The sequence below is a fragment of the Physeter macrocephalus genome, unplaced genomic scaffold, assembly GCF_002837175.3.
Source record: "Physeter macrocephalus isolate SW-GA unplaced genomic scaffold, ASM283717v5 random_663, whole genome shotgun sequence".
Lineage (NCBI taxonomy): Eukaryota > Metazoa > Chordata > Mammalia > Artiodactyla > Physeteridae > Physeter > Physeter macrocephalus.
This window is the reverse complement of record NW_021145932.1, coordinates 22508-47784: the sequence shown is the minus strand read 5'-3', so window position 1 is coordinate 47784 and position 25277 is coordinate 22508. Positions and strand designations below refer to the sequence as shown.

The 25277-nt window shown below is 59.5% G+C and overlaps 2 protein-coding genes across 3 annotated transcripts in view; one reads left to right on the top strand and one right to left on the bottom strand.

The window, feature by feature from the left end:
- The window catches only part of LOC102973187 (chromatin assembly factor 1 subunit A), a 12833-nt gene extending 2070 nt beyond the window's left edge, over window positions 1-10763 (top strand). Inside the window, exons 2-9 of the mRNA XM_028486009.2 lie at window positions 433-659; window positions 1170-1338; window positions 1497-1577; window positions 2016-2108; window positions 2869-3121; window positions 3789-4279; window positions 9615-9711; window positions 10280-10763. Of these exons, the coding sequence (XP_028341810.1) occupies window positions 433-659; window positions 1170-1338; window positions 1497-1577; window positions 2016-2108; window positions 2869-3121; window positions 3789-4279; window positions 9615-9711; window positions 10280-10380 (1512 nt within the window). The 3' untranslated portion in view covers window positions 10381-10763. The remainder of the gene's footprint in view (window positions 1-432; window positions 660-1169; window positions 1339-1496; window positions 1578-2015; window positions 2109-2868; window positions 3122-3788; window positions 4280-9614; window positions 9712-10279) is intronic.
- A 2393-nt stretch (window positions 10764-13156) lies between these two features.
- UBXN6 (UBX domain protein 6) lies at window positions 13157-24989 on the bottom strand. 2 transcript variants are annotated; one of them, XR_003678638.2, is made up of 10 exons: window positions 24792-24989; window positions 21357-21520; window positions 20838-20902; window positions 19648-19776; window positions 16047-16144; window positions 15416-15491; window positions 14655-14739; window positions 14197-14500; window positions 13881-14029; window positions 13157-13316 (listed from the first exon to the last, which is right to left on the bottom strand). XR_003678638.2 is itself a non-coding variant. In XM_007109307.4 (10 exons), exons 1-10 carry the CDS (start codon window positions 24872-24874, stop codon window positions 13191-13193), a joined length of 1326 nt encoding a protein of 441 aa, XP_007109369.1. In that variant the 5' UTR covers window positions 24875-24988; the 3' UTR covers window positions 13157-13190. The 2 variants fall into 2 exon arrangements, 1 of the variants encoding a protein (XP_007109369.1); XM_007109307.4 differs by having other exon boundaries at window positions 14197-14547; window positions 24792-24988.
- Window positions 24990-25277: the final 288 nt, after the last annotated feature.

The window sequence follows — 25277 nt, the reverse complement described above, 5'->3', positions numbered from 1 at the left end:
CTGCATCGGCAGGCGGACGCGCAACCACTGCGCCACCAGGGAAGCCCGAGGTCTAATTATCTTAAAAGAAAAAAAAATCCAGTGAGATCCGTCCTTTTCAGGAGTGCTGATCAGCGAGTTCTGACAATGTACAGGGCCCTGCAGCCACCTCCGTCATCAAGATGTAGAGCATTTCCGTCCCTGCAGACGGCTCCCTCCTTCCACCTCAGCCCTGGCGGCTGCCGACACAGTCTCTGGCCCTGTACCTTCGCCTTTTCCAGAAACCCACGTAAATGCCATCAAGCAGCGTGTGGCCTGTGTACTCATCTCCTCTGACCTCCCATCCTGGACAACTCGAAAGCACTGGGCCTCGCGTCCAGCGGCTCCTCCTTACCGCTGCTGTGTGCGGGTCTGTCACAGTAGGGGTGCCATCATGCCCCTTCTCCATTTCAGACCCTGGCCGGTTCCTGTGGGAAGTTTGCCCCTTTTGAAATCAAAGAGCACATGGTCCTTGCTCCTCGCTGTCGGACCGCCTTCGACCAAGACCTCTGTGACCAGTTAGACCAGCTCCTCCGGCAGCAGAGCGGTGAATTCTCCTTCCTGAAAGATCTGAAAAGCCGCCGGCCCCTCAGGTCCGGACCCACCGTGGTTTGTAACCAGAACACAGAGCTTTTTAACAGGTTAGTGCTGGCGGAGACTGCCGTTTGCCCGTTGGTGATGTCAGAGAGCCCTGGGCGGCCCGGGCAGACCCCTGCGTTTTGTGTCCCGTGGCCTTGGCCAGTCCTCTCCCTCCCGGGCCTCAGGCCCCAGACTCGGCTGCTTCCCCAGACCTCTCTCTTCCGCTTCCCCTGAGCCTCCGGAGTCTCCCGGGCGCGGCGGCTTCGCAGAAAGCCCCGCTTTGGAGGGCGGGCTGTGTGTGCCGGCCTCCTGGCAGGGCAGGGACATTCCCCCGCTCTTGCCAGCTTACCCGTCACACGCCGCCTTGGTGCGAACTGTGGGGCAGCTGCTGGACAGTCGGGCTTCTCCCTCTCCTCGCGTCACGCCCCTGGAGTAAACGCTAGCCTGCCTCGGGGCAGGTGGGGCTGCCGCTTTGGGGCCGCCCGTCACGGCCCGCCGCCCTGGGGGGAAGGCCGCTGGTGGTGGGCGGGCGCGCCACAGAATGGCCTCTGAGTGGGGGTGTCTCCCCTCAGTGACATGGTGATAGTGGAGAGCAGCAAAGTGGACGGCGTCCCCGAAAGGAAGAGGTTTGGCAGGATGAAGCTGCTGCAGTTTTCCGAGAACCACCGGCCGGCCTACTGGGGGACGTGGAACAGGAAGACGACGGTCATCCACCCGAGGGACCCCTGGGCCCAGGACCGGGTGAGCGTGCGGGCAGCTGCTCCCGACCCTCTGCGCTTCCTTCCCAGTGTGCCCTTCTCACTGGGCTCCGGGAGCTCCCTGAGTGTTCTAGCCTTCGTGCTCTGCCTTTCCCTTCCGCCCTGAAGACGACAGTGACCACCGCGTGTTTGCCCCCTCAGAACCTCCTTGACTACGAGGTGGACAGCGACGAGGAGTGGGAGGAGGAGGAGCCAGGGGAGTCCCTCTCCCACAGTGAAGGGGTGAGCGCGGCGGGGGTGCTTACAGCTTCCGACCCGAGAGCCGCGGGGGCCCCGGGCCAGGCTCCCTCACACACAGCGTCCGGGTTTACGGCCATTCTGGGAAAACCTTATTGGGTGGCAGTGACCTGCCTGGTGGTGGACGGGGCGGCGTCCACCCGCTTCTGGATGGGCCCGCCTGCTCGCTGCCTCACCGAGGGGCCCACCGCTCCCACTGCTTTACGTCTGGGCCTTGCTTATCTGTGTCCTGCCCGACCCCCACCCCTGCTGGAGCACGATGGGGCTGGGTAATGGGGTTTTGGCTGATCCTCAGGATGTGCATAGGAATGAGACTGGAAGCAGTAGGAGGCTTTTTCTTTCTTAGACGTTCACAGGTTAAAATTTTACGTGAAGCGTGTGTTGTTTCCACACATCATGAACGTACTTTTTTCTCTTCTTGAGGATGACGATGATGAGGTGGGAGAGGATGAGGATGAGGACGATGGTTTCTTCGTGCCCCATGGGTACCTGTCTGAGGATGAAGGAGTAACTGAGGTGAGGGGTGAACGGGGATGGGGACGGGTCCGGAGCTTGGTGGCCGCCGACCTGGGGGTGGTGACATAGGTCTCAGCCCACCCCCACGGCCGATTCTGCGTGGACCTCGCTCCCCACAGCCTCAGAGGCTCAGCACTCCCGCGCCCCCCGTGCCCCCCCCGCCACAGCTTTCTCAGTTCTGCCAGATGGTGGGACTGTTGAGGGAGCCATTTCTAGGGCTCCGAAGGCCTGCCGGGTCGTGGTGTTTGGGTAGTGGGGAAGCTGACAGGGCTGATGCCACTGCGGGAGCGACTTGTCTCAGAGCCAGACTTGCGGGGCCTGTGTTCTTTGTACGTTTCCAGCCAACGAGGCAGACAGGTCTCGTTGGGCCCACAGTGTATATCTGCCTTAGACGGTGGCACCAGTCTGGGGTGGGAGAGGGCCGGGCATGGTGATTTCAGCTTCAGGATCACATGTTAACCAGAAAATCCACAGTGGCGTTAAGAGGCTTACTGGCGAGGTAATAAAAAATACCTGTGACTATCCAGGGATGCCCAGAGGGGGCAGATGCACCTAAGGCACCAAATGGGGGAAAGTGCCAGTTATCGTTCAATCCGAAAATGCTCTCTGCCCGTTTCATCACCCGTCGGGGGTTGGAAGCTGGGTGGGCGCCGTTCCTCGCCGCCCCGCCCCTGCACGTGCTCTCCACTGCCCCAGAGGCTGGGATCACGGGTGCCGGGGAGGGGGACCCTGAGCAAGCGTCCGCTCTCTAACCTGCAAGGAGTGTGCCGACCCGGAGAACCACAAGGTTCGCCAGAAACTGAAGGCCAAGGAGTGGGACGAGTTTCTGGCCAAGGGGAAGAGGTTCCGCATCCTCCAGCCCGTGAAGATCGGCTGTGTCTGGGCGGCCGACGGGGACAGTGGAGCTGACCTGAAGGTGCTGCAGCAGTTCTCGGCCTGCCTGCTGGAGACCGCGCCCCCCGAGGAGGAGCAGACGCCCAAGGCCTCCAAGAGAGAGAAGAGGGACCAGCAGAGTGAGTGCTGGGGACAGGTGGGGACGGAGGGCTCGGGCTCCCACCTCCTCCAGGCCCAGGGAGTTCCAGGCCCGGGGCAGGCAGGAGACTTCCTAGGCACGTGGCGTGGTAATTCAGAAGTTCTTCAAAAAAATAGACAAAGCCAGCGCTTGTTGAGCACGTGTGTCCTTTCTGTGACACTCACAGGAGCAGTACGGGGCAGCCACTTCAGTCGGCCCGTTTGCCCAACCAGCACACACATCCCTAGCTCTTCAAAGCCGGGGAGGGCCCGCCACTCAGAAGGAGAACGTGAGGACTGTTACTAAGGAAACAGGCGCATGAAGTGAGACATGACAGTTTATCCCAACGAGTCTTGCCTCCTGGGGCTTGGGCCTCTCAGAATCTCTTCTGGAGCAAGTTCATGTGTCTTAAGTCCACCCATAAAAAGCCACCCGCACTAAACCTATCGTGGTTGGTCATTTCGTGATGTCAGTAAGCATTTTGCTGCTCACCTTAAACTTACACGGTGCTGTGTGTTGATCATATCTCAGTAAAACCAGAAGGGAGAAAAAGGCTACCCGAAGCTGACCGTGTTTCTCGGCCTCGGTGACAGATTGGGGAACCCGGGTGCCACGTTTATTCCATCCCGCCCCGAGTCTCATCCACCGTGTCCCCCTCTCCCTGCCAGTCTTGGCCCAGCTGCTCCCGCTGCTGCACGGGAATGTGAATGGCAGCAAAGTGATCATCCGGGAGTTCCAGGAGTGCTGCCGCCGAGGACTGCTCAGCAAGGACGCCGGCAGCCCTGAGCTCAGCGCCGCCAGCCCCCCGAGCCCTGGCCCTTCCCGCCCACAGACCCCCACCGCCGGCGAGGACACCGCCGTCCCCTCCAAGGCCAGGCTCAAGCGGATTATTTCTGAGAACTCGGTGTATGAGAAGAGACCCGACTACAGGATGTGCTGGTACGTCCACCCACAGGTGCTAAAGAGCTTTGCCCAGGAGCACCTGCCCGTGCCCTGCCAGTGGAGTTACGTCACCACAGTGCCCTCGGCCACCAGGGAGGACAGTGGCAGCGTCCCCACCCCAGGGCCCAGCCAGGGGACGCCTGTCTCGCTCAAGAGGAAGTCGGCGGGCAGCATGTGCATCACCCAGTTCATGAAGAAGCGCCGGCATGACGGGCAGGTGAGACCCCCGCAGCGGCTTTGTTACCTTTAACAAACTTACTTTTTAGAGCAGTTTTCGATTTACAGCAAAATTGAGGTAACAAAACTGACCAAAATTGAGGGGAAGGTACAGAGATTTCCCGTGTGCCCCCTGCCCCCGCCACGCACAGCCACCCCCAGCATCAGCGTCCCCAGCCAGAGCTGTGTGGCAGTTGCAACTGATGAACCTACGTGGACACATCACTGTCACCCAGACTTTGTGGTTTACTAGCGTTCACTCTTGGTGCTGTGCGTCCTGTGGGTTTGGACAGACGTATGAGGACGTGTATCCAGCATTACAGTGTCATACAGAATAGCGTCACTGCCCTAAAAACCCCTGTGATCCGCCTATTCATCCCTCCCTCCCTCCCTCCAACCCCTGGCAGCCACTCATCCGTTTAGTGTTTCCATGGGCTTCTTTCACTTAGTTGTGTGCCTTTAAACTTCTTCCCTGTGTTTTCATGGCTTGAGAGCTCATTTCTTTTTAGTGCTGAATAACGTTCCACGTCGTGGCGTTTATTTAGTTTTTGCACTCATAGAACACAGTTACTAAGCACTTGCTCTGCACTAGGTACCCTGCTAGGCCTTGTAGACAGTGGTGAGCAAAACACCAGCTAATGGGAGACACAGATGGGGGTCGGTGGAGCGGACAGCCAGCCACGTGATTGCAGCCTGACAGCACGTGGAGGAGGAAGCGCATGGCCCCGTGGGGACACGTGTCGCAAGGGACCTGCCCTTGCCTGGTGGTGGGCGGGCTTCCTGAGAGACGCTGGTCCCCAGAGTGAAGTCTCCAGTGCTGCCTGGACACCCAGAGGCTGGGGCCCGAGCCTCGGCCTGGGTGCACGTTTGATTGTTCTTTCTCTTAGTGGAATGTGGGCATGAATGAGTCTCATCTTGTAGCTACTCTTACTGGAAACCTTGTGGTGTGAGCACTGGGTCCTCACTTTTTTCTTTTCTAAAGATAGATTTTATTCCTTTTATTTACTTTTGGCTGCGTTGGGTCTTCGTTGCTGCGTGGGCTTTCTCTAGTTGCCGCGAGCGGGGGCTACTCTTCGTTGCGGTGCGCAGGCTTCTCAGTGTGGTGGCTCCTCTTGTTGCAAAGCACGGGCTCTAGGCACGCAGCCTCAGTAGTTGTGGCTCGCGGGCTCGGTAGTTGTGGCTTGCGGGCTCTAGAGCACAGGCTCAGTGGTTGTGGCTCACGGGCTTAGTTGCTCTGCGGCATGTGGGATCTTCCCGGACCAGGGCTCAAACCCGTGTCCCCTGCATTGGCAGGTGGATTCCTAACCACTGCGCCACCAGGGAAGCCTCTAATTTTAAAAAAATCTTATTTATTTTTGGCTGTGTTTTGGGTCTTTATTGCTGCACATGGGCTTTCTCTAGTCGCGGTGAGCGGGGGCTGCTCTTCGTTGCGGCGCGAGGGCTTCTCATTGTGGCTTCTCTTGTTGCGGAGCACAGGCATGCAGGCTGCGGTAGTTGTGGCGCGCAGGCTCAGTAGTTGTGGTTTGCGGGCTCTAGAGTGCAGGCTCAGTAGTTGTGGCGCACGGGCTTAGTTGCTCCGCGGCATGTGGGATCTTCCCGGACCAGGGCTCGAACCCGTGTCCCCTGCATTGGCAGGCGGATTCTTAAGCACTGTGCCACCAGGGAAGCCCACCGGGTCCTCACTTGAGGCAGGCGTCTCACAGACCTAGAGATGTGGGGAGACTTGATTTTATGAGGAGGAGCTGGGTCTTCCGCTCACATCCCGGGCTCTCCTCGGGGGCGCTGCCACTCCAGGAGTTGCTGCTGAAGGCTGGGTGGTGACGGAGACAGAGGGGAGCCGACGTGCGCCCCACCTCTGCCCCCCCGCCCCCTGCTCCTCTGCTGTTAGTTATTGTGTGGCCATCGGGGTGAGGAGGCCAGGGGCGGGGTCGGGGGGGGGGTGGGTCCCCGAGTGACGTTTTGCCCTTTCCCTGCGGCCCGCAGACCGATGAGGTCTGCTCCTCTGCTGTTAGTTATTGTGTGGCCATCGGGGTGAGGAGGCCAGGGGCGGGGTCGGGGGGGGGGGATGGCTCCTCGAGTGACGTTTAGCCTTCTCCCTGCGGCCCGCAGACCGATGAGGTCTCGGGTGCGACGTAAACCTGCTTGCTAAACTGTCACAGCAAGAGGGACCGTCAGAACCGTCCAGAGTGGTCATGCCGGCTGTTCCTGCCACTCCCTAGACCCTGTCCCTGTGAGGCCTGTGGACACGGCTTGGTACTGGGGGAGCCCACCTGGTGAGGAGTTGGGGGCCCCAGCCCCACAAACACTTCCCTCCCTGGGCCTCGACCCAAAACAATCCGTTACGTGCTTAAGCTGTGCTCAAGCCACAGAGCCTTTTCACGGTCAATGTCATTAGCCAGACAATCTTAGCAGGACCGCGAGTGTGGCTGCTCTGGTTGAAACTGGCCAGAGAGCCCGTTTGAAAGGGGCTGGGTCTGGAAGACCTCCTTAGTGTCCTCATCCAACCAGTGTTCGTGGGCTCCTGCCCCCATCAGCCCTCCCGTAGATTCTCGCGAGAGACACAGCTGTCTTCCTGAGCCCCTCTCTGCTCTTCCTCTCCTGGTGTGGCCGTCCCCACGCGTGTTCATTGCCTGTGTTTCTCTACGTGGAAAACGACTGTTTAGCCCTTATTACTTTCCTCACGCCAGGCACTTGACGTGGATTCTTATATTCCATTGGTGCTTCGTTGTTTACTGAGCTACCAGGAAGGAGAAAATGCTCCCACATAAACCGGGTGCCCCTCCCCAGGTGAGAGGGGTTGATTCATGAGAGTCAGTGACGCCTTTCATCCAACGAGACACATGTGAACGGCAGTCAGTGTGGCTTCTCCCCGTTCACAGGCCTTGAAGAGGCTCTGCGGTGTGGCGGGGACTCACGGAAGGCTACACAGCCGGTGGTTCTGGGTTTGCTGGCCCCAGCGGTTCTGATTCAGTGGGTGTGGGGTAGGTGCTAAGGTCTGTAGTTTAAAAGCCCCTTCTCAGGGAATCCCGTGGGAAGGCCCCAGGACCATGGCGTGGGCCAGCACAATGGGTGCCTCTTGGGAAGGGAAGCTCAGAGCACCGGCTCTTTAGGGTGGTGGGGAGTCATCCCCGCTGCTCCTCTGAGTGCTCGAGGTGGGACACCCTGCTTGTGACAGCACTTGGTCCCCTGGGACTGTGCAGGCCTCAGGTATAAAGCCCCCTGCGTCACCTTAAACTCATGGGAGTTTGTCTCCAGCAACAAGAAGTCCAGAGCTTGTGAACATTGTCGTCCGGGGCCAGGCACCTCCTGTCGCATTCCCTCCTGCTTTAGTTTGTGGCCTTGTCTTCGTGGTGGCAGAACGGCTGCTGCACCTCCAGCCAGCAAGACGAGGATGGCCAAGCCCACCCTGGGGAGGATTCCCATTTGGCTGGAGGGGAGGCAGACTTCCACCTTATCTTTCTGGCCGGAATGCTCTGGCATAGCCACCCCAGCTGCAAGAGAGGCTGGTTCAATGAGACCTTGACCGACAAAATGCTGGTTGATTTGGAAGGGCGGGTGGGAGGATAGCTCTGGGTGTGCATTGAGCAGGGCCTGTGCTGCACGGCGCTAGCATCAAGTGGGAGCCATGGGTGGAAGTTTCTGAGGTCGGGATTGGAGGAGGCCTGGGAGCATGCGGAATGCTTCCCCTTGCGTTTTGGTAGAGCCACTAACTGATCCTTCCACACGCTTGGGGGTAATTGTTGCTAAACTATGAATGCATATGATTAGTTTAGCTTGGGTTGGGCTTTTTCAATTTGTGGGAATTCTAAAATCTTTTCATTTAGAGTTCAAAGTAGCCATGCTACCTTATGGGTTTACAAGGTACCATCATCTAGTGAATCGAACAGGCTGAGGTCAGGTGCCAGTTCTGCCACCAAGTGTGTGTGTGGCCCCACGGCAGCTCAACCCTTCGGCCTTGGTCTTATTTTTACATGGGCAGGGGCTGCATTTGCCCTTTCCAGTCTCCATGCTTTGTGGTTCAGTGTCTTCCTACTCCGGAGGCTCACTTTCCGGCGCTGCACCCTCCCCTGCAGTAGTGACAGCAGCGTGGCGAGCTGTCCCATGGCCCTCAACGCAGCAGGACTCGGGGCGCCGTCCTGAACCCTCACTTCAGAGGCTTGAAACCTGTCACGTGCCTGCGGGGCTGTGGGCGGTGGCTCCTCCGAGAATTCCTCATTCGTCTGCACTTACTTGGCTTCCAGTCTGGAGGGCCCAGGGGCTGGGGAGAGCTCTAAAGAGACACATCTGTCCCACCGCTCACCCGACCCAAACCAGTAGTACCTCCAGGGCAGCGCGGGGGAGAGCTGCGCTGTCTCTTCATCTTGGCCAGTCAGCTCTCTTGAAACAGGTAGCTGGAAACTGCCCACAGCGTCCCCAGTGGTGCCTCTGCCTGCCTGGGGCCATTCCTGCCTTGGTGGCTCCCAGCCCGAGGAGCCCAGCGTGGAGCTACACTAGCACTGAGGGGGCTGCGAGCTTGAGCCCCGTCTGCTGGCCAGGCTGGGGAACCGTGGGCAAGGCGGACAGCCCCGGTGTGCTGTCGTCCCTTTTCCAGGCAAACAGAGACTTCTGTAGCAGAGGAACTCCAGGGGGTGTTTTGAGAAATAGCCTCCCTGCGGAAGTAACCCCAACTCCACCGCCTCTGCTGGCTCTTTGTTCATGTACAGAGTGCGAGCCGCGTGTGGATGGGTGATGTATAAAATCGGTCCTGTTACTTTCCACAGTCTGTCTCTCTCTCCCCTCTGGTGGAAGCCAGTGAAAACCGCCTGGGAATCTCACTGGAAATCCTACCCTCCGTAGAGCCTTCCCACCCCTCCCAACCCGTCCACAGGGTGCAGATGGTGTCCTGATGGGCAGAACTGGTCGGAGCCTCAATCAGAGGGAGAGAGTTACCAAGCATCAGGCAGAGGGGATGAAGCTGTTGGGCAGAGAAGAAAAGAGTGACCCAACTAACTTCTCAGCCACTTAGTCCAAATAATAATTCAGAGAAAGTGTGTGCTTTATCCATCTCTCTTTCAAACCAAACCGGAAACGCATAGTTCTAATTCAAAAACAATAAACAAATTATTTTTGTAATCAGCTAAATAATAACGGGGGTAGTTTTCAGAAATCTGAACATAATTAGTTCATTTGAGAGAGAACTCCCCCAAAGTTTCCTTGGATCATAACCCATCAAACAGACTCCTCAAATTTTGTTGCCAAGATGGGTAGAAGAGGTCAGGAGTAGGGAAGCGGGTGGCAGGAGGGGTCACACCGTCCCTGTCTGCTGCTGCTGACGGCCGTGCACCTTGTCTGTTCAGGTCGGAGCTGGGGACCTGGACGGCTTCCAGGCGGACACAGAGGAGGAGGAGGAGGAGGAAGGCGACTGTGGGATCATGGACATCTCGGATGTTGGGGGTGAGAAGGGTCCCAAACCTCCTCTTTTCCTTCAGGCTGGCAGGAAAGGGAAGAACGGTTATGGTCACTTTTCCCCTCGCCTCTTGTGACTAACGGGGACTGAGTGAGGAGGCCCCGGAAGGCACTGGGCGGGCCGGTCTGATGGTGGTGCGGGCAGTAGGCTCCAGCCCAGGCCCTGGGCTGCCTGCCCTGGTCTGAAAGCTGCATTTAGGAAACCAGAGACCTGAAGATTGGTGGTGATGAGCCGTGTCAGGGAGGGAGGGTCCGGGGTGGGGCGCCGGCACTGGTGAGGGGCAGCCTCTGAACCAAGCTTCCCAGGGGCAGTGAGCCCCAGGCCGGCCATCCTCGGCAGCATGAGCTCCAGCAAGCCACTGGGCCTTGCTGCCCACTTTCCTCATCTTTGCCACGGGCTTCCCCCGCCCTGGAGGATCAAGGGTAAGGCCGCTGGAAAGTGCCACGGAAGCACACGGGCTCGAGGTGGACGCAGCCGAAGCTCTAGCGAGCGGGCAGCCTGCCCGGCCCCACGGCGGACACGGCGGCTGAAGCCCCTCCCTCTCTTGCTTTGCAGACATCCAGGCCCCCTGTGGAACCACTCCTGGAGCTGGGGGGTCTGTGGGAATGGACACCAGTGAGAGCCTCGTGGCCTCCAGCTCGCTCGGCCCCTCCTGAGCACCCGGAGTGGCCCGTGTGCGTACGTAGAATGGTTAGGGTATTTTCAATGCCTCTCAGATACTTGAAAGTCCCGATTCCTGTGTAAAGAGCACTTTGTCCTGCTTTGCAGACCTCCCTGGAAGTTTGGAAAGTTTTATATAGGATGCTTGATTAGTTCTTTTTGATATTTGTAAAAATTTCCCCCCCAAAGCTGCATATTATTCTGTTCCCTTGATAAAGCATTATTGTGATGTGATGACCTGCACGGGGAAAGCCTGGTCGTGCTCTCCGGACCCCTGGCAGGCACTGTGATGAGATGTTTGTAAATGAATTGAAGCCCCTCGGGTGCGGCGTGGCACCCGGACCTGACATGAATGTGTATAAACCGTTGTCTAGCCTGACCTAGCGTGTCTGTCGTCTTTTCAAACACGTCACTTCTGTGAGCGGTGCGTCCATTGCCCTGGGCCCGAGCCCGGCGCCCTGTGCCGTCGGGTGTCCGCTCCCTGCCCCGCTGCCCCCTCCCCGCCACGCGTAGACCTGTGGCATGTGTATAAAGCTTTACGCTTTGCAAAAGTGCCGTCCCACCTCTTTGTTGTGAGATCCTCAACCTCCCCACTGACCTAGTTCAAGGTGAGGGCTTCTCGGCAGGTGGCTTACGCCGGTTAATCCCTCCTGCCCCTCGGGTAGGCGAGCAGAGGTATTCCCAACCTCCAGGAGCTGAATCCTGGCTTCCAGAACCGACCTCTGGGTCAGGCCACCCCTCGGGAGTGTTGAAGCTTGAGCGGCGTGGAGCCAGCCACGGCACCTGCTGAGCCCTGGCCTCCGAGGCCCTGGAGCAGCCCTCGGACGGGGCTGTGATAGGCCCCGCAGAGGCGTCCGAGCATGCGCTGAGGGCCTGGGGCAGCTGAGATTTTGGCAGAATTCACAGACTCCGTCGGAACCGGGCTCCCGTCTGCCGGCCCCTCACATCATGCTGTCTTTGCTGCCGCTGTTCCCGAGACAGAAGAGCCGGCTGGCATCTCATTGTGAAGAATGGTTCAGTGTTGACTGTGGATGCACCCGAGACAGGGCGACACGACCCCAGCCCCGGGGAGCTCGCCATGTGGTGGCCAGGTCCCTGCCGGGCCTGCTTCTCCTGGCAGCACCCCAATCCTCCTGGAGGGGTCCCATTCCTCTCCAGCTCCGCACGGGTGGGGCTGACAAGCACCCCGGTTGTGGGGTGAGGACCCTGGCCCCATCCAGGACGAGCTGCTGCAGGTGGGGTGCAGCTGAGTGCCGGCACAGGGACAGGACGCAGGTGTGACTCCACCTGTGATGTGACTACCTGCAGCGGTCACGTCGCCTTAAACCGTTTTAGTTGCCACCTGACAATTTGCAGTCGACTCCTAGTGGGAGTTGAGAGCAGGATGTGAGCGCAGGGCTATCAAGCCGAGGCAGTGCTGGGTTCCGGAGATGAGGCGGCAAAGGAGGATGGGCCCAGGTCCTGCCCACACGTGAGAACAGAGCTGCTGGTGGCCCAGGTGGGAGGCAGAGCGCGTGTGGCTGACAGGGTTACCAGGGAATTTTGTTTTAATCACATTTGGGGCCTGGATGCTTTAATCACAGTGGCCAGAGAACCAGCCACCACTGGCCTCCGTGAAGGCAAGGATCCAGTAGGGGCCACAGCCTGGGGCCAGGCTGCGGGTGAGAGGGAGGGGACAATCCAGATGAGTGGTCAGGAGCGGGGGCTCAGGTGTCTCCCGGCAGAGGTGTGACCGGGGGCGAGTGCCCACACCCTCCAGGCCTTGGTCCCCCTGTCTGCGTTGGCTTCCCCACGGCTGCCGCAACAAACCGCCAGACTTGTTCTGCTGGCAGTTCTGGGGGGCGGAAGTCCGACAAGGGCCTCACTGGCTCAGAATCAGGTGTCAGCAGGGCTGGTTCCCACTGGAAGCTCTGGGGGGAATCTGTTTCTGTCCCTCTTCCAGCTGTTGGAGGCCAACCCGAATCCTTGGCACGTGGCCCCTTCCTCCACATCTCCCCATCCCTTCTGTTTTCCTCCATGCATTAGAACTCACCAGGTTAACCCAGGGCCACCTCCCATCTCATTCTCAATCACAGGCCAAGTCCCTGTGTCACATAAAGTAACGCATTCACAGGTTCCAGGGAGGAGGATGTGGACATCTGGGGGAGCTTGCCCTGCGGGGCCAGCAAGGCTCCGGGGCCCTGGGAAGCGCTCAGCAGGGCTGGCTCATCAGGCCGGTGGGGACAACAATTGGGAAGGTGCAGGAAGTGAAGAGCTCGCCTTGGACGTGAGGGGCTCCTGGGTGCCCGGGTGGCCGCGGGGTGTCCGCCTGGCCCCACTTCACCGGAAGCCACGGCCGGGCCTCACCTGCTGGCGGCACTGCAGAGCTGCCACCCTGTGCCGCCTCCCGCGGCTTCAACTCACCACCGGGAAACTAGTCAAACACCCTATTTATTCAGGTTTAGAATTTTACACACCGTGTCCTGGCAGGCCCAGTGTCTCGTTCTTGTGCCAGTCACCTCAGGGCTAGCCGCAGCCACCAGGGCCACAGCACACGGGGACTGGGCCCGGGCTTCTCTAAGCAGGCTACTTAGTGGCTGCCCCATCCAGGTGGCAGTCTCGGCACACGTCCACCACAGGCATGGGGAGGGGCCCACCAGCACCCCTCCCCATGCCTGTGGTGCCCGTGGGCAGGAGGGGAGGTTCCGGAGGAGGCTGGGAGGCCCCGGAGTGGTGGGGGGACCGGGGATGAGGGGAATGTGGAGGAAGCAGGGAGAGAGCTTGAGGCAGACCCACAGGGGCTGAAGCCAACCCTGCTTTTATTTCATTAGAGCTTCTTGATGGACGACAGGAGCTCGGGTTTCAGGACAGATGAGTCTGGCTGGGTCCCCGCAGCCCTGATGTCCGCTAGCACGGCTGCATCCCACGAGAAGGTCAGGAGGGCCGAGGGCACCTGCAGTGGGGTAAGAAGCCTCAGCCTCGCTCTGGCCTTTACGTGACAGAGCTCCCGCTTCACGTTCCAATCTTCCTGCTGGAGCCGGGGCTGCTCCCCGCCGCTGACGGCACACCCATGCACTCAGTCCATTCTCATAACAGGGGCTCCTCTGATGATGACCCGGGCTCGGGGACGCCCCCTGGCCTGGCTGAAGCCAACCCAGCATCGGGCAGCAGTCAGGACTTCCTGTCCAGGCCTCCCTGAATCAGGGTCTGACAGCCCTCCAGCCCCGTCCTGCACCCTCCCCAGTAATTCCTTGCGTCTTGAACGCCACCTTGGCTCTGCGCCGCAGAGGACTCTAACACACTGGGCACGTTCCCATTTCGTAGACACACAGAAGTTACTCAAGATCACGTGGCAAGGAAGTGGAAAGGTGGGACTCACACCCAGGGAGCCTGGCCCCAGGACCCCTTCCCCTAATGCCACCCCCAACCAAAGATCATCCCCCTCCTCGGGGGTTTGTGCCGATTCAACAAGAACCCAGAGAACCCGGATCCGCTGTGCGGGGAGCCCGTCACTCACCAGCCCGCACTCATTGAAGGCCAGGTTCTCGTCCTCCGACAACTTCTGCCCTCCCAAGGCCAGCAGCTCAAAAGGCAGCCAGTCGATCTGCAAGGCCTCCCGGACAAACGCGTACAGTGCTGCCACCCGCTCCCGGGCGTAGAAGGTCCCTGGCGGGGGTACAAGAGTGGCGCTGGAGCTCGTGGGAGCCCCCCTGAGCCCACCCAGCCCCCCTGAGCCCTCGGCCTCCTCCCCCAGGACGAGCTCAGACCAGAGCAGCCTGCTCCTGCCGGCGCACAGCAGACCCGAGGCAGCATCGCCAGCACCCAGCACGCACCCTGGAGGAGGCAGCCGTCGGGGAAGCGCACGCGCAGCAGCGTGTACGTGTACTTGCGCATCTCCCGCTGCTCCTCCCGCTCGCGCATGGCCTTGGTCCGCAGCACGCTCAGCCGCTCCACGGCCTCTGACCGCAGCCGCTGCTCTCGCTTGAGCTCCTCCGCCGTGAGGCTGAAGAAGTCCGCAGGCAGGTCGAACTGGGAGGCCAGCGGCGAGGGCCGGAAGACCCGGCGCTGGCGGGCCAGTGTGGCCCGCACAGGCTCGGCGTGCAGCAGCTGCTCCTTGTGCTGCTCCAGGCTCTGGGGCTGCGCCAGGGCGGCCTCGCTCAGCACGTAGAACTCCTCAGGGCCCTCTGGGACACGTGGGCGTGTCACTCTGCCGGGGCAGGGAGACCCCCGAACCGGGCCCCTCCCACCCCTGCCCCTGGGCTCAGCCACGGCCCTTCTCTTTTTCTCTTACCCTGGTCGGGGATCGGAAGCAGCACCTTCTGGAAGCCGATGGCCTCAAAAAACTCGTGGGTCCCTTCCAGGCAGTTAATGCGCTCCTGAGAGCGGAGCCAGAGGTCATGCGGGACCCTTGGGGCCTCCTCGTGCCCCACCTGCCTCACTGCCCACCCCGCCCTTCTGGCCCAGAGTCCCCAGTCTCAGAGCGGCCGCTGCCCCGGGACAGGATGAACCCCCAAAGCTGTCTGCAGGGGTGAGCTCACAGACGGCCTGGGATCGCAAAGGTCAGCACCAGGGTGAAGGAGGCTGAAGAGCCAAAGGACAGTGGAGGCTGGGAGTCCCCAGAAGCGGGGGAGGCGGGCTCTGGGATGCTGGATGTGGGTGGGGACCCTCAGGAGAGAGCGGGGCCCCGCCAGCTGCACGGGTACCACGGGCCAGAGTGCTAGGACCCTGCGATTTCTCCACAGAAACCAGAAGTCTGTGTTTGCGTGAAAAATCTCCCCAGTGCCGACGTGTTCCCAGCTAATTCAAAGAAAAGTCAAGTCACGCCGTGGGTTGGTGGCGAGAGCAGACAGTGTACGCGGACTGTGCTCGTCCTGCGCTCACAAAGCCCTCCCTCCCCGCCTGGCACCTTCTGCCCACCTCAACTCCCAAGCCCTGCAGGGGCCCTTCTGCAGCCGGCTCTGGCCACCACTGCCAGCCTGGGTCCTGGATGGCCTCACAGGCCCGGCCACGCCAGCCACACCAGGCTAAGTCACTCTGGTGGCAAGCCCTCACCTGGAACACCTTGTTCTGAAGCTTGATCTTCCGGTACTTCTCCTCCTCGGGATGCAGGTGGATGTTGTCCAGGTACCTGGGGCGGACAGGGGAGAGCAGCTCAGAGCCACACCGGCTCGTGCTCAGAGTGACCCCCGGGAAGGCTGCCGTCACACCCTGTACACCCCATAGAGCCCAACCCCTGGTGCCCCCGACACTGGGCCTCCTCCTCGGTCCTGCCCCCCCTGAGGGCACCAAGGAGCCACCATGGTGGGGGTGGAGCAGGCAGAGCCAGAGCTGATGGGTCTCCAGAGCCGGCTTGGGGGTTGCTGAGCAACACAGACTTCTGGCCCCGCCCCCGACCCGCTCCCATAAGAGGAGTTGGAGGCGGGGGAGACCCTGCCTGCTTCACATTCTTCTGATGATCCCAAAGGGAAGCCAGGGTTGGGAACCCCCAATTCAGTAAACCTCTTCGCTCTAAAGACTGGTAAACTGAGGCCCAGAGAGGCCAAGCCCCTTCCCCGAGGGCGAGGGGGAGTGAAGGGTGGGGCCTGGCCTCACTCCCAGGGCTGTGCTCCCTCTGGGGCCCCTCAGCCAATCGCGATGGAGGCCCAGGAGCTGGCACCCCGGTGGGAGGGGGCCACCCACTCACCTGGCGATGGTGTCCACGCCCAGCTTCACCCGGTCCCGGTCCTTGTTGAACGTGTGGATCTTCATGATGGAGGCGGCCACTGGGTCGGTGGAAAAGTGCTGGGAGGAGGGAGGAAAGCTGAGTCAGAAAGTGTCCACCTCAGGGCCTGGAGGCGATGCCAGCCAAGCAGCCAGGTCTCAGCACTCAGGTGACAGCAGTGACACTGGTGACAACAGTTAAGAACTGTCTCACAGCAGGCCCTAGCGTGGGACGGAAACAAACTCAACAGCAGAAAAAGGAGAAGGAAAGCCCTTTTGATGACGCCAGCCTGGGGCCTCAGCCCCGCCCTCACGTCTAGGGAAAAGGGGGCGATGGCAGCCCGGGTTACACCACCCCTCGGGTCGGCGTGACACGGACCTTTGCCTACCGCTCTGGCTTTGGCGCCCAACGCCAGCACTGAGCGCCACCAAGGGCGCAGCAGCTGAGTGCCCGGGACCCGCCGGCCACCGCGGACCTGCCGTCCCTCCTCATCCCCCATCCCTACGAGGGACGTTCTAGAAATAGACGGAGGCGGCAGAGACAGGACGCAAAAGAGGTCTGTGACCTGCGGCTGCCTGGTCACTCCTGGGGGAGGCAAGATAGTGGAGACATCACTGACCGGTCCCCATGCCTCGGGGGCTCCACCTGCTTCCCTGGGGAGAGGAGGAGCTGCAGATGGAGAGGTCGCAGGGCCCACAGTTGATCCCTCGACCGGCCCAGCCTCTGGGCACCCCCGGGGGCCCTGCGAACAGCACCCCAGTGAGGAGAGGCTGAGAATGGATAAGTAAGGCGAGGGGCAAGACTGGGCAGCAGATCTGCTGACGCTCTGGGCAGCCACTGGACACGGCCACACCGTGTGGTCTTGTTTCTCTGCAGCCCCAGAAAGTCACTAGTTACGTGGCGAGTGGGGCTGGCACCTGCGTCAGCCCCAAAGTCATTTGCTCTGCCTGGATAATGGTGGGGGTGGGGCCTCCCTGGTGGTCCAGTGGTTAAGACTGCGCTTCCACTGCAGGGGCCACGGGTTCGATCCCTGGTTGGGGAAGTTCCGCATGCCGCAAGGTGTGGCCAAAAAAAAAAAAAAAATGGTGGGGGTGAACAGCTGGGTCACCAGAGGTGATGAATCAAGAGCACAGACGACCTGGCCCACTCAGATCTACCCCTGGGCAGCCCCGCAGAAGTCCAGCCACAGCTCCTGGAAGGCAGCTGTGGGGCTTCCACCCTGCCCCAGCTACCTTCCCTCAGCTACACTGGGATGAGCCTTCAGCAGCCACTGCTGTGTCACTTAGTTGTCTGATCTGAACTGGGCCAGCTCTCCTGGGAACTTCAAATTGGGACCCAGCCCAGTCTGCCAGTAAGTTGCCAGGGTAGGACAAAAAGACGTGGAAGGGCAGAGAAATCGGGTCTGCAGAGAAGCAGCAGTAAGATGGGGGGGCGTCCTCAGGACACAGCTGAGCCAGGCTGACCGCCCCCTACTCCAGCCTCCTCAGGACAAGCACACCCACCCACCCAGGGAAGAGCTGCAGCTCCAAATGCTGTTCTCAGATATTTCCAGGCAGCCTGCAGCCTCGTTTAAATTAGGACCAGGGAGCACGAATGGACAAGGGGACAAAGGAACAGACACATCCAGAAAGGAACCGAATCCATGTAGGGATTTACTTTGTGATAACGGCAGATTTCACGGTGGCCAAAAGACAGGTGTTTCAATAAATGAGGATTGGGGAAAACTGGATAACTATCCGGGAAAAAAAAAAAGAAATAACACTAGCTCCATGCGTCCTATTCCACACAGGTATAATTCTAGTGGGATCAAAGCTTTAAACATTAAACAAAGCAAACAACAAAAGACAAAACAGAAAAGCACTAGAAAAACCATGGAAGAGTTGTTTTAATCCTGAAGTGGGGAAGGCCTTCCTAAGTAGGTCACAAAACCCAGAAGCCATAAAATAAGACCGACACATTGAATTACATAGAGATTAAAAATTTCTACATGGCCATATGACCATAAGCCAACTCTAAAAGTAAACAACTGGAGAAAAATATTCATAACTCAGATCATAGGCAAAAGGCTAGTTTTTCCTAATATGTAAAGAGTGCCTATAAATCAATAAGAAAAAAAAACCCACCACCCAACACAAAAATGGGCAAAGGATGCATTCTCATATGAAAACACAGCCAACCTAAGCCAAAAAAAGGAAATGCAAACTAAAACTATGCTGAGATATTATTTTTACCAATCAGTTTGGGTAAAGACAAAAAATGTTTGGTAACCCACAGTGACAACGGGGGATAGGGAAATGGGTATTTTCTCACATACTGCTGGGTGAGTGTGAAACAGGACAACCCACATGGAGGTTCATCTGGTGACAACTATCCAAAGCCCTACACGCTGTCCTCTGTCCCAGCAACTCTGCTTCTGGAATGGAGCCTACAGCTCAAACTGATGTACAGACAAGGTTTTCATCATAAATATCGTCCTCACTAGCAAAAGACTGGAAACTTCCTACGTGCTTATCAACACGGGGTTGGTTAAAGAGTCAGGAAACAGTTTGCCGTGAGTCATCACGCAGTCACTGTGGAGAATGCAGGCTTTCGAACTGCTCAGAAAAAAAGAGAGAGGCGTGACAGAGCCAATGGGGTAAAAATGTTAGCAACTGGCAAATGTGAGTAAGATGGGCAGAATGACATACATATTTGTGACCTGATCCCTGGAACCTGGGAGTATGTTAAGTTATGGGTCAGGGGGTGTGGAGGTGACAGATGGAGTTAAGGCTGCTGATCAGTGGACCTTAAAATAGGGAGATTAGCTTGGATTAGCCAGGTGAGCCCAGTGGAATCACAAGGGCCCTTAAAAGGGGGAAGAGAGAGAGAGAGAGAGAGAAGCAGAGAGATGGCAGCTGGGAAAGACCTGGCCCGGCACCGCTGGCTGTGAAGACGGAGAAGGAGCCATGGAGTACAAACAGCCTGACTCCCCCTAGGGCTCCCAGAAGGCACACTGCCCTGTGGCCACCTTGACTGTGGCCCCGTGAGACCCAAGTCCCACTTCTAATTTCCAGAATTACAAGAGGCATGCTGTCTGGAGGCACCAAGTTCGTAGTTATCTGTCAGAACAGTAATAGGACGCTCCCACCCTGAGTAAAGGATGTTCACATGTTCTTTTTGTTCTCCTTGCGATTTTTCTTTAGGTTTGAAATTATTTCCAAATACAGAGTTTTAAGGGGAAAAAAATGTGGAAGTCCTTTCTGTACTGATATAATACCTAGCAGTTTCCACGTCAGGCGTGAACAGTACATTACCTTTTACGTAAAACAAACACACAGCACGTGTGGCAGATATAGATGCATCGGTAGTTTGTACATATTTGGAGCATCTCTGAAAAGAGGCCTAGACTACTTACAGCTGCTGCCTCAGGGAGAATGGCCGCAGGTGGGTGGGAGGCGGCTTTCCCCGCCTACCCTTCTGTATCTTGAATTCTGTCCCTCAGGTAAGTATTCCCTCTTTAGAGAGGTTAGAACAGAACCACAGCTTATGCTCTGTGCCACCTGGGCTCCTGGGGGGCGGCTCCAGCACCGGGGCCGGCACTCACCGAGAGAATGGCCTCTCTGATGCAGGCGTCCCGCTGCTCCTTCCTCAGGATGGCCCCTGTGAGCGGGCAGGTGAAGTACACTCCGGGCACTGCCAGGTGGGTTGAGCCCTCCCCTTTGGGCTTGGGCACCTGGGAGGATGGGTGAGGGTGTCTGAGCCTAGACTGTGGACAGAGGCCACCCCGAGCTGCCCGAGTGCCACAGTCCTGAAAGCGTGGCCCTGGGAGCCAGACATCCTGGTCCCAATGCTGTCCCCTCTGCCTATTAGCCATGGGACACCATGGCCCAGTGGCCAAGCCCCACTGAGCCTGTCTTCTGCTCTGTAAGTTGTCCTCGAGGGACCACCTCAGAATTCAACAAGGTAAGGAACGGAAAGCGTGAAGCAGCTCCGGACACGGTGTAAGTGCTGAATTGATCGTTCCTGCTCTTCCCGCCCCCCTACCTGGTGAGGAAGGGGCTTTGGTGGGAGAGTTAGGAGTCACGGTGCCCTGGACGAGTCCCAGCCTTGCTCTGGGCCTCAATTCCTAGGTAATATCCAGGGTCCCTTCCATTCTGAAATTCAGTGAGGCCTCACAGGTGGTGCTGCTCAGAACACCCTTTCTGCCAAGTTCTGCTTTGAGGCCTGCCTCCTCCAGGAAGGCCTCCCTGACTACACCAGTCTCCGTGGTGCCCTCCTGTATCCGAGGAAGGCAGCAGAGGGCAGTGCTAAGGCTAAGGGCTTTGGACTCAGACAGACTGGGGTTCCAGTCCTGCCCCTGCTGGTTTCGAGGTGCATGACCAAGGGCACCAGGCCTCACCTCTCTGAACCTGTTTTCTCTTCTGAAAAGTGGGATCTGTAACAGCACCTACCCTCATGGGGTTACAGGGGAGGGAGGGGACTTAACGGAGGTGCAGTCCCTCCCCCAGGGCCTGGGCCCGGTGTCATTAGGTGCCAAGCACGCAGGTCACAGATGACACCGCCCTCAACCACGGGGATCCCCAGTATCCTGAGGCCAGAGATGACCTGGATCCACCCCGATGTCCCTTCTGCATCTCCCCACCCTCTCCAGCACCAGATGCTTACCGCCCAGGGCTGGGCACCAATCAGACCAAACACAGAAGAGAGCCCAAGAGGGCGCTCTAAGGGCTCCCAGCTCCCCCGCCCGCCCCAGGCCACCCCTTGGGTGTCGTGCTGCCATCGTGACGCTTTTACCGTGTTGGTCCCTGGGGCCTCCGGGCTCCTGCTGACAGTCGCTTCAGCTTGAAGTTCCTTTCTCACTGGGGGGAAGAGGCAGGCACGGGTCAGCGTGTGAGCCAGGCACACCATTCCCGGCATGGGCCCTCGTGTGGGTCACATTCTAGTCCTTCCAGCTCGAGGTCCTCCCAGCGCGCCCACCTCCCCATGCCCCCAGGCTGCGCCAGGCCACGTGCTCCTCCTCCTCTGAGTCCCAGCCCTCCCCTCCGCAACCTCCCTGACGTCCGTGCCGCCCAGACCACAGCAGACCCCTTGGCCTTTCCACCAGCATGGCCCCTTTGTGGACTGGCTCACAGCTGTGATTTAAACCCTCCTCCCACCCCGAATCGCTGGCTATGAAATTACTTTCAGCCAGAGCCAAGCACAGGACCTGGAACGCATGAAAAGTCAAGGATCAGCCTCGAGGACAGAGGGGCAGAGGCCCGCTCCACAGCCCCCCGTCCCCACCCCCGTGGCCCAAGGACGGCCGAGGCTCACCCTGGCTCCGGATGGACTCCTGTGACGTGGGGCCCCGCGCCCTGGGCTGCTTCTGCTCGAGCCGGGCCAGGGCCGCCGCGGCCGCCATCTGCGCCTCATCGGTGGGTCCCTGGCGGGGCTGCCGGAGCACCGGCTTGCTGGGCTTTTCTTTGGGGGCCTTCTCCCTAAGGAGACGCGGAGGGACCGTGAGGTGACGTGGGGGCAGACAGAAGAGCTTTTGTCCCTCTCTCACTTCTGCTCCTGCCCCAGCAGACAGACATGGGCCTCTGCCCCAGGGGCCACCACGGCCACCACACGGGTCTAACGCAGACGGAGGAGCCTCGGGAGGCAGACAGTGACTCTGCTCCCCGCCCTGCCCGCCACCTTGGACAAATCCTGCACCGGCCTGGGCCTCGGAGTCATCACCTGTCAGGCGAGGTAAGAGCACACCTACCATCCGCAGGGGCTGACGCTCTTCGCCCCCTTCCCTGAGCGAGAGGCTCCGCCCTTACTGTCTACGAGGGTGAGACATGGAGGCTTCATCTACTGAGCACCTACTGTGTGCCAGACAGCGCGCCAGGAGCTAGCTGTCGCTCAGCGCGTCTATTACGCATGGCAACGTGCCTCCCAGCAAGCGCTCCAGACACCCTTTCACAAGCCCCCAGAGGGTCACGGAAGCTCGGGCAGCGGGCCAGACCGCACGCAGGCCCTGCGTGGAGTGTGTTACAAGGATCTGGTTTAGGGACCTCCCTGGCGGTCCCGTGGTTAGGACTCGGTGCTCTCACTGCCGTGGGCTAGGGTTTGATCCCTGGTCAGGGAACTAAGATCTGGCATGATGCGCAGCATGGCCAAAAAAACCCCAAACAAACAAAGATCTGGTTTAATCTCCCCTCCACCCTGGGAAGTAGGCAGGGTGATCATCCCACGGGATGGGCAGCTTCCTAACCCAACCTAGCTCGAGAACGACCTGGCCTTGACGTTCCAGCAGAGATGACCTTCTTCCCACCAGGGTCTAACTCACCTGCCTGACCCTCCTCCTTTCTTCAGGACCCTCTCCCGATGCCAGTAGTTGGAATCATCTGCGCTATATCTCTAGAACCTTCTCAGGAACTAAGGCTCTGAGTTCATGGCCCTCATGCTTCCCGCTCTGCTCAGACACCCAGGCAGCCCTCTTTTCTTGTCCCCAGGCCTCTGGGAGCTTTCTGCCCAACCCGGCCCCTCTCTCCAGCCCTCCCAACAGCTGAGAGTTTCAGGTTGAAGAAAAGACAAGTCATGTAGTGCCACCCTAGCCCCATCTTTCCATAAAAATGCCATTTTTCCAAGACCCCTCACTCACCCGCTTCATGGCTCCTCTGGGCAGCCAGAGGGATCCTTCTAAAACCCAGTCACTCCTCTGCACAAAGCCCTCTCATTCCATGCAGGACAGAATCCTGCAGCCTCCTCACCCTACAGGCCCTTCACAACCTGCCCCTTTCCTTTGTTCACTACTATCTAAACTCCCTGCTGTTCTCCACACAGACCCAACCTCCTATCACAGGACCTTTGCACTTTCTGTGCCTTCTGCCTGGAGTGTTCTGCCTGGGAAGGACAGGCACCGCTTCAACTGTGTGTGTGTGTGAGAGAGAGAGACAGAGACAGAGAGACGGGTTGATTCTCACGGCTGAGTCTCACCTCATCCAGCTCTCGCTCAAAAGTCACCTTCTGAGAGAGGCATTCCCAGACCACCTAACAGTCACCCACATGGCTCACTCTCTGGACCCTGTTTATTTTTCTTCAGGGCCGATCTTTCATCGTTTATGTATCGTTCTACTTGTCCACCTCTCCCCACTACAACGTGAGCCCTGAGAGGGCAGGGATTTTCATGCCGTAACAGTGCTGGACACACACCCTCGCACGCACCCTGAGTCTCCAGTCCGGCTCCATGCTCGTCACAAAAGCTTGGATCTCCATGTGACTCCCTTCTCCTGTCCTCCCAGGCCTCCAGTCTGACACAGCCATCAGGCCCGACCTCCCTCCTGTCACACACAGTCCAGCTGCACCAGCCCCCCACCTCCACCCACTACTTGATGAACAAATGAATGGACCCCCTTGTCTGGCCCACGGCTCTCCCTAGGCCCCTCTTAAGCTGCCTTCCTCTCCATGTCACCGCCTCAGGCTCCCAGACCTGCACTTCCCTCCCGTACTCATGGATCTGACCCTCATGGGCCTCCTTTGTCCCACTACTCCTTTGCCCCTCCCAAGAACCCCAGGGGCCCCCAATCCTCGTGACAGAGGCCCTGATGTCCTTGCCACGCACCCACTCTCCCTCACCCACCCCCACTGCCTCATGATGCCCTCACCACCCCTTCCTGCCAGCCTCCCTGCCTCTCCTCCGACCCCCTCCCAGCCCCGACCTCTTCACAATCCCTTCCATTATGCCTCACAGACCCCTCCCCAGGCTGACCTCTTTCTTCAGTCACTCCCCATCCTAAACCCCCTCGGGTCCCCCAGCCCCCTCTGTAGCTCCTGGTAGCAGCCCCAGCCCCTCCTGAATTCCCTCTTCTCATCCCATCTCCCCCAATGGAGCCTCCTCCTCAGCCCACCGGCCCTCAGTCTGGCATCCTCACCTGCTCCAGCTCTTCACTATCCTCTGCACAGCACTGGCCCCTCACGCCTGCCCATGGAGTCTCCAGTGTGGCCCCAGGCCCTTCTCTTCTCCAAGTCCTCCCCAGATAAGTCACAGAGGCCTGGAAATGCAGGCCACCTCCCCTCCCCTCCCAGGTCACCCTCGGGGCCTCCAGGCCACTCAGCCATCACCCACGAGGCCCCCCACCTCCTTCCAGTCGCAGACTCCCCCAGCTCCCCAGCTCCACCCACCTGCCTCCCTTCTCCTCCCAGATCTTCCTCAGCCCCTCGCAGCACCCACCTCCCACCCAGTGCACCCGCACCTCCCAAGTCCCTGACCACCCTTCCAACAACGCCTCAGGCTCCCTGGCCTTCCAGATCCTCAACCCGTCCTCCCTCCTGCTCCAGAACCAAGGCCCAGACCCCTATCGCCACAGAGTCTAAGCCTCACGACTTTTTGCGACCCCAGCTCTACTTGTTTCTCCAGGCTCAGTCCCCAATCTCTGGTCACCTAGATTCCCCCAAACCCTATGCGATGCCTCTTCAGGGCCCCTTTTCCGCATCCCCGGCCTCTCCCTTACCGCCCGCTCTAACCCCCTAGGGTCTCTCCAGGGACCCCACTCACTTTCTGCAGCCCCGCCCCCTCCAGCCTCGCCCCCTCCTGCCCCGCCTCCGGAGGCCTCCTCTCCCCCCTACTCCCACTCCCTCCCTCTTGCCCCGCCCCCCGAGGTTTCTCCCCACGCTTTGACTCTCTGCCGCCCCTACCCGCCTCTCATCTTCCCTGGCCTCCCCGCCCCTCCCCCTCCGCTCATCTCCGCCCCCGGGCCTCAAGCCTCAGCGCCTGTCACGCACCCCACCGACTCTGTGAGCTTCTGACCGGGCCCCGCACTCTTGAACTTGACGTCGGCCTTGATCTCTTGGAAGAATTTCTTCATGGTGGCGGCGGGCCCGGCGGCGGGGGGCCGCGGGGGGAGGGGGGCGCAGGGGCCAGTAAGGGAGGGGCCGGCAGGAGCCAACAACCGGAAAGAAAATACTGGGCCGCCGGAAGTCCCGCCTTCCCAAGGGCAGCCCACGTGACAATCGGTCAGGCGCCGCTTTCTAGGATCTCCGCGCCTTGCTGGCCCAGAGTGAGCGCTCTGCACTGTCGGGCCGCGTCTCGGTGGTTCTCTTGGACTCTGTTGCCAGGGGCAACGAGGGCGCTTCCAGCGGGAGGCTGTGCTTGGGCGCCTTCCACCGCGTTCCCCAAGGAGTGAGTGACAGGAGAGGGAGGGACAGACCTACGACCCCACGGAGAAAGCGCTGGCCTTGTCCGTTTCCCTCCTCAAGAACCATCTCTGG